Source organism: Scyliorhinus torazame, chromosome 31 (assembly GCF_047496885.1).
Source record: "Scyliorhinus torazame isolate Kashiwa2021f chromosome 31, sScyTor2.1, whole genome shotgun sequence".
In the NCBI taxonomy this organism is placed as follows: Eukaryota; Metazoa; Chordata; class Chondrichthyes; order Carcharhiniformes; family Scyliorhinidae; genus Scyliorhinus; species Scyliorhinus torazame.
The window spans coordinates 18,317,163-18,325,273 of record NC_092737.1 but is presented as its reverse complement, the minus strand read 5'-3'; the positions used below and the strand labels follow the sequence as shown (position 1 = coordinate 18,325,273).

The 8,111-nt window shown below is 47.8% G+C and overlaps 1 protein-coding gene across 1 annotated transcript in view; it reads right to left on the bottom strand.

Moving 5' to 3' along the window:
• Nucleotides 1-213: 213 nt before the first annotated feature.
• LOC140404822 (uncharacterized) overlaps nt 214-8,111 on the bottom strand; it is a 30,350-nt gene continuing 22,452 nt past the window's right edge. The window contains exons 5-7 of the mRNA XM_072493559.1: nt 6,538-6,757; nt 5,064-5,158; nt 214-1,725 (exon numbers count right to left, since the gene is read on the bottom strand). Coding sequence (XP_072349660.1) covers nt 1,087-1,725; nt 5,064-5,158; nt 6,538-6,757 — 954 coding nt within the window. The 3' untranslated portion in view covers nt 214-1,086. The remainder of the gene's footprint in view (nt 1,726-5,063; nt 5,159-6,537; nt 6,758-8,111) is intronic.

Below are 8,111 nucleotides of genomic sequence, written 5' to 3'. Positions count from 1 at the left end.
CTGCTATTTTACTTTCAGACAGGGCCGACCTTGATTCTACTATTATCACCTACTCTGGACCAATGCAATGTTCCTTTACTACTAATATTCCCATTCTCTTTGCCTTTTGTTCCATGATATCTTTGTGATTTACTCTATCCTGCCATATAACCTATTCCCAATCTTCTTCTTCCCCCGCCCCCCCCCCCCCTACTGTTTCGACAGCATGAAAGCTCAAATCACATTTCTGCCTCTTCAGTTCTGAAGGAGAGTTGCCTTGGACTCCAAACGTTATTTTGGTTGCTCTCTCCGCCCAGATGCTGCCAGACCTGTCGCGTTGTCCCAGCACTTTCTGGCTTTATTTCACGCAAACATGTCTTTGTGACTTCCCTGAACATCACTCATTCCTGTTCATTTGACTTGAGCCTTTGCTCATTTCATCACAATAGCTTTCTCTCAGGAAACCTGCGCTTTTCTGACCCCTCACTGCGCGTCCTAACAAACTGCACGGTTAGACAGTGTAACCTCTGTCTCATCGATTCTCACTCCACTCCACCCTTTCATTAAGCCCAACCCCTCAAGGTGGGTAACTGAAAGTGGGTAGCCACTGCTTCACATTCCTCAGGGACATGAACTCTAAAAGACTCTTCATTTAATAATGTCTATCAATCACCAAATGTTCAATTTTCTTACTTGCAGTGAATTCTCGGAAATGAAACCCGTAGAATTCAATTCAGTGCAACAGCTGACAGTTACCAGCGTAGATGACTGATGTATCACCGTACCTTTCAGAGAGAAGGATCACACATTTTAACTACCTTCATGTTTCTCAGCTTTAAGTGTGTAACTGTTCCATTTCACCCTAACACTCACTAACGCCGGTATGGAAGCAATGAGGGACACAACTTCACGTGGGAAGAGATCAACTTTGCCATGTTGAATTTCTGGAGTGGAATTAAAACTAGTTTCAACATGGGATAATGGACTGTTGACCCTTGCTCTCAACTGCCATCCCTGCCCTTCTCCGGGCACACAAATGCTGCTTCATTTCTTCCGAGGCCCATTATATCTTTTCCAATACTCTTCTCATTTCTCAATATGGATATATTAAGAAGGAAAATCATAATTGCTGACTTCAATTTCTTGAGCAACTTCTGGCACAATATCCACAAAGTCTACAGACTCTGTCCCAGCGCACGACTTTGCAGAGTCTAACGTTTTAATCTCGGCCTCCGAGGAAGTGCTCGTCGGTCTACTGTCAGATTTTGGGGATGTTTGAGTGGAATCTTGCTGCCAAGAGGAGTGTTCGCATGGCTCCGCTATGTGCCAGATTTTATTAAGCTCTGTGTTTCCAGAAGACTCGAATGAGGAATTGCTCCAGTTGTTAAGAAACGGGAGGTGCTTTCGATTGGTGTCAGCACTGTCCTTTATACCCGGGCCAGCTGGTAAGTTAACACCAATCGTTTTGACATCCTGGACATCTGATGTCTGGTGAGCACATGTGCTATTCTGTGCTACTTGCAGGGCTTGTGTCCCCGTGTTGTCTAACTGGCCACATTGGCTAAGGTCCAACAAGGTGCTGATGGCGTCACGCTCAGCTTTAGATATCGGGCTGCTTTGCTCCTGACAACTATTCAAAGAGTGAGGAGCATGACTGGAAGGAGTGTGATTTTCTGGCTGAATGTTTGGAGCCACACATGTAGACATGATGGGAGAAGGAGTATTGAGTCGTAGACCTTGAAGCACCTGCAGAATCAATAGAATTGTAATTGTTAGTCACATGGTTAAGTTTACCAACTCCTGGAGCTATGAAATACGGAGGCAACTGCTGAGGTTCAATGCTTGGCCTGTGCTAAGAATGGGGGAACACAACCATCCACAGTTTTTCTTTGGGACATTGGGCAAGGATGGAATTGTGTTTCACTAAAGCTGTTTGCATTCAAATGACCTCGCAGCACTGAGGTGCAGATTCCCACTTAGCAAAGGTAGTTGCTAGTCCCTTTGGAAAATAATTGGTTGTGTCAGGGAGAGAGGAAAGTCATGCAATATAACATCTCTCCCGCTGCCTTGGGAAAGTGGGCAGCATAATCAAAGACACCTCGCATCCGGATTATTCTCTTCCATCAGACAGGAGATATAAAAGTCTGAGAGCTCGCACCAACAGATTCAAAAGCAGCTTCTTCCCCGCTTTTACTAGACTCCTGAAGCACCGTCTTATGGACTGAACTGATCTCTTCACACATCTTCTGTATTGAGTAGTACTACACTCCGAATGCTCTGCCCGGACTGTACGCAGAGCAATACTTTTCACTGTACCTCGGTACATGTGATAATAAATCAAATCGATCAATCAATCACCTCTGTAATGCAGACAGCAGTAACTTCACTGAATCGAATAGGTGTCTGCAGTTGGGAGTACCTTTTGGGTAAATGTTTTCCTTCGAGCAGAGAAGGTTAAAAGGAGTTTTAATAAGAGGTATTCAAAATTTTATTTATTTATTTTTAATTTAAGAGTACCCAATTTCCCCCCCCCCCAATTAGCGTGGCCAATCCACCTACCCTGCACATCTTTGGGTTGTGGGGGTGAGACCCGCGCAGACACGGGGAGAATGTACAAACTCCACACGGACAGTGACCCAGGGCTGGGATCAAACCCAGGTCCTCAGCGCCGTGAGGCAGCAGTGCTAACTACTGCACCACCGTGCCACCCAGAGGTTTTCAGAGGGGCTGGTTTAGCACACTGGGCTAAATCGCTGGCTTTTAAAGCAGGCCAGCAGCACGGTTCAATTCCCGTACCAGCCTCCCTGAACAGGCGCCGGAATGTGGCGACTAGGGGCTTTTCACAGTAACTTCATTGAAGCCTACTTGTGACAATAAGCGATTTTCATTTCATTTCATTTCAAATGGTGGAAGGGTTTTGGTGGAGTGAATCAAGGGGACAGTGTCCACTGGCAGGAGCGTTCATTACCAGAGTACACGGGATTAAGATAATTGGCAAAAGAACCCAGAGGGGAGAGATGAATTTTTATTTTGCAGCGAATTGTGAATTAAATACTCTGCCTGACAGGGTGGTGGAAGCGGATACAGTCGTAATTTTCAAAAGGGAATAGATAAATTCTTGAAAACGGCGAAAGATTGCAGGGCTATGGAAAGCTGTAGGCCTTTCAAAGAGTCAGCATGAATCGGCCAAATGGTCTCCTTTTGTGCTGTGTGCTTCTAGTGCAGTAAATGTTACTTGGTCGATACACTGGAGAGTGTATTAAATTAATCCTTGGTCTGTTGAGGGAGAGCTGTGGTTTTGGGAGAGGCAGAAAAGGTCAATCGAAAATGACTGAAGCCACGCCGAGACAATAGAGCAACCTGGAGGCACTTTCACTAAATTTGTTTTTTTAATTTAGAGTACCCAATTTCTTTTTTTCCAATGAAGGGGCAATTTAGCGCGGCCAATCCACCTAGCCTGCACATCTTTGGGTTGTGGGGGGTGAAACCCACGCAGACACGGGGAGAATGTGCAACATTTTCATATTGTTGAACGTTCAGCTTTTATCCTGGGGAAAACAGCACGATTCCGAAAATCCCACCATTAAATCGCTGAAGTGGGCTCTCTTATTCCAAAAGCAGAGAGTTTGAAGTTACTATTGATCAGAGAGTCGATTTCAGCAGTACAAAGAGGCCATGCATAGATAAACCCAACCACAATCCAGCATCTTTAAAAATACATCATTTATTTCTGCTTCTTCATTTTCAGAATCAAATAGGTTAAAGATGCTGTCTTCATTCAATGGAGTCAAGCTGACAATCAGAATGAGATGTTGACTTTTGGGCATCGTTTGAGGCTCCCAACTCTCACAAATTTGGGCAAAAAATAAATGAAAGTGTACTGGACAAGCTGCAGGGCACCAAATGGGTGTCCCGGTGCAGCCTGAAGAATGGAAGTTGGGCTGGAGTGTTACTGCCAATGCAAATAACGGGAAGAGGGTCCCAGAGTGGGCAGTGGCAGAGATTATTTTGTGGACCCTGGATTCAAGATTACCTTCCAGAGGGGCCTGTTCCATTCTCTGTGGAACTGATCAATGCGTCCCGAAGAGGCTCCTACTAAAATGACAATCGATATTTATTTCATAGGACCCAAATAGGGCCTCTCACATGAAGCCAGGAGGTGCTTTAGACCCCTAGTGGTAGATGTCGTTTTATAAATCGACAGCCATAGAGCTGGTTTTATTTGATTTTTCATAAATTTAGGAGTACCCAATTCATTTTTTCCAATTAAGGGGCAATTTAGCGTGGCCAATCCACCTAGCCTGCACATCTTTTTGGGTTGTGGGGGCGAAACCCACGCAAACACGGGGAGAATGTGCAAACTCCACACGGACAGTGACCCAGAGCCGGGATCGAACCTGGGACCTCGGCGCCGTGAGGCAGCAGTGCTAACCCACCGCGCCACCGTGCTGCCCATATAGCTGGTTTTAATGCCACAATCTGACTACTGACCTCATTTTGAGGCATTACCACCAGGCAAAAGCCAAAAAACATTATCCTACAGACATTACGGCCAAGACACCAGCAACTTTCATTTATATAGCACCTTTAACAAAGTAAAATGCCCCAGGGTGCTTCACACTAAGCCACAAAAGGAGAGATTAAGAGAGGCCAAGAGGCAGCACGGTGGCGCAGTGGTTAGCACTGCAGTCTCACGACACCGAGGACCCGGGTTCGATCCTGGCCCCGGGTCACTGTCCGTGTGGAGTTTGCACATTCTCCCCGAGTCTGCGTGGGTCTCACCCCCACAACCCAAAGATGTGCAGGGTCGGTGAATTGGCCGCGCTAAATTGCCCCTTCATTGGAAAAAAAAATGAATTGGGTACTCTACATTTATTTTTAAAAAGACAGGTAGCCAAAAACTTGTTTGGGTTTGGCTTTTAAGGAGAGCCTGAAATGCAGGAGGGAGGGAATGTCAGAAATAGTGCTGAGGCACCAGCAATGGAGCAATGAAAATCAACGATGCACGAGAGGCCACATGAATCCACTCAACAAAAAAACGCCACATCTGAACCACCTACATTTTCCAACCTTTCCCTCATTACCTGGCGTGTGGGAAGTGAGAGGTGGTTGTACACCCGATAACCAGATGGCAGCAATGGGTCAGTGTAGAAAAACTCACAAGGATGGATCACTGGCACTGAAACAGAAATGTGGAAAGGCGGTGAGACTTTGGACTTGCTCTTTTATGTAGGTCTGGCCAGCAATTTACATTTAAACAACATCTTTCATGTCATATCAGATTAAAAGTGCATCATAGGAGTATCAAAGAAAAACAAACATGGAGCATTTTCAGTATTCATATTATTCATAGATTATCATAGAATTTACAGTGCAGAAGGAGGACATTCGGCCCATCGAGTCTGCACCGGCTCTTGGAAAGAGCACCCTACCCAAGGTCCACACCTCCACCCTATCCCCATAACCCAGTAACCCCACCTAATCCCTATAACCCAGAATCCCCACCCAACACTAAGGGCAATTTTGGACACTATGGGCAATTTATCATGGCCAAGCCACCTAACCTGCACATCTTTGGACAGTGGGAGGAAACCGGAGCACCCGGAGGAAACCCACGCACACACGGGGAGGATGTGCAGACTCCGCACAGACAGTGACCCAGCGGGGAATCGAACCTGGGACCCTGGAGCTGTGAAGCAATTGTGCTAACCACTGTGCTGTGTCGCACCATTACTGAGGCGAATTTTATATTTCCTTTTTCTTCCCCCCCCCCCCGCCCAAGGGGCAATTTAGCGCGGCCAATCCACCTACCCTGCACATCTTTGGGTTGTGGGGGTGAGACCCACGCAGACACGGGGAGAATGTGCAAACTCCACACGGACAGTGACCCAGGGCCAGGAGCGAGCCCGGGTCCTCTGCTCCGTGAGGCAGCAGTGCTAACCACTGCGCCACCTTGCCTCTTATAGTCCAAAGGTTAACTGGGGTTATGGGGCAGATGGGGTGCTCTTTCAGAGGGCCAGTGCAGACTCAATGGGCCGAATGGCTGCCTGCTGCACTTTAGGGGTTCTATTTACAGCACACAAAAAACAGTCATTCAGCCCAAGACGTTCATGTGGTGTTCAAGTCCGACACAGGCATTGAAAGGTAGCAAGAGGAGTGACAAAACGTGGAGTTTTAGAGCAGGAATTCCAGAGGGAATGTGCAGGAACACCAGCACCAAAACAGATTTATTTTTGTTTGCGATGCATTGTCCGCCGCATTTTCCTGCAGAGCAGTATCTGCAGTTCAAAAGCAATTTACTGATTATGAAGTGCTTAGGGGATGCCCGGTGGGAGTGATGAGCCCCGGATAAAAACTCTTTCCTCTTTCTGGCATTGAAATAGAGAAGGATTGAAATGAAAAGCAAGCAAGTTTTAGACAAGAGATTTCCAAAGATAGAATTTCATTTGGCTACATCTCATGCTGGGGAATAAATACTACATACAGACAGCTTTGACTGGTACAACGGCTATCACCATTTCCGATGGTATTATTGCACAGTTCTTTACTCAGTCTTACTGTGAATGTCTTGGGAACGGAGGATGCTGGCTTCAGATTTCACTGTTCGATCAGGCTTAGAGTGAGAATCAATGAACTCTTGGTTCTCGAATTCTGAGTCATTGACTTCAGCAGGGAAGTTGTGCGACTGCTGAGACGAGACGGCAGCGTAAAAGGAGTGGAACGATGGATGTGACAGAGTTCTGTTGGAGAATGGAGCGACCACACTGGAATGCTCCACCTGGACAAACGGGAGAGACACAGCTGTTAAGTACCAAAGTTTGACACAAGACTGAACCACGATAATAACTTATGTCCTGAAATAGTTCCTGAAATCAGAAATCCATTTCAGCTGCCGTGACGTGACCAACATTAGCCCAGAGGGGGCAGAAATTTAGTTTGAAAGTTGCGCAAAGTGGTCAGGATTGCATTGGCTGCCTGTGGATATCTCGCCCAATTATTCAAAGGAACTGGATATCAGATGAGGAGAGCATGGCAGTCCCAGGGCGGCAACGGCCCGGATACTTTTTGTGGGCCCACGAGGCACATTCCTGCTCCTAGGACTACAAGAATAATTCAGGGTTATCTTCAGAGGACCTCTCCCCTGAGAACAGCACACAAAAAACAGTTATTCAGCCCAAGACGTTCATGTGGTGTTCAAGTCCGACACAGGCATTGAAAGGTAGCCTGCATGATACTGGTGCCCCAGCATAGAATCGTTCAGCCTGGCAACTACATTATGTCACAAAGTCTGGCTCTGGGAAGGTTGGTTTGTTTCAGCCTCTGATCCAGAGCCTAATTTATTGGTGGCCGTGCAGTCAGGAAGGGGAGAGTAAAGCCCAAAACTGGCATTTTAGCAGTTGCACCGGCATCATCAGGAGGAGGGATTCTCTCCCTGGAAACTATAAAAGCTGATTCTCAACACGGAGGAAAACAGTTGCTAGGAACCTGGCCAAACAATCAACAACAAATGTAGGAAATTGAAATGCTGGGAATATACACCAGGGGCTGGAGTCTCTCTTTGCCCACACCGGCATGAGAACGGTGGTGTTTTACGCCAGGAAAACTGGGGCAAAACGACCACCGATTCCCTGCTCCGGGGGATCTAGCAGCCAGGCAGCGAAGAGCTCCCAGCTCTGGCGGCCGATAAGATCCAGGTCTGTGGCCACGAATGCGCAGGCCTCCAACTGCTGCGCTGTGCATCATGGCGGACGCAGCCCGCGGACCGCAAAAATAGCCCCTCCTTCGGCCAGCCGCACCCCCCCCCACCCCCCAAGTGCCCCTAGCCCCGAATGAAGCCCCCCCCTGCCCGCGGATTGACCCTCGCCCGACAGTGGCAGCGCTGGACTGAGTCCGTAGCAGCCAGGCTTGAGTTCCCGACGGGTGGGACCATGAGAGTCCCACGCCGCTGGGAACTCGGCCGGTCGGAGATGGAGCACCGCGGGGCGGGCCTCAGGCAATAGCCTGAGGCCGTGGATATGGCATTCGGTGTACTCTGAGCACGCTGCTTTTCAGGGTACGGAGCACCCTGGATATGGCATTCGGTGTACTCTGAGCACGCTGCTTTTCAGGGGACAGAGCACCGTGGATATGGC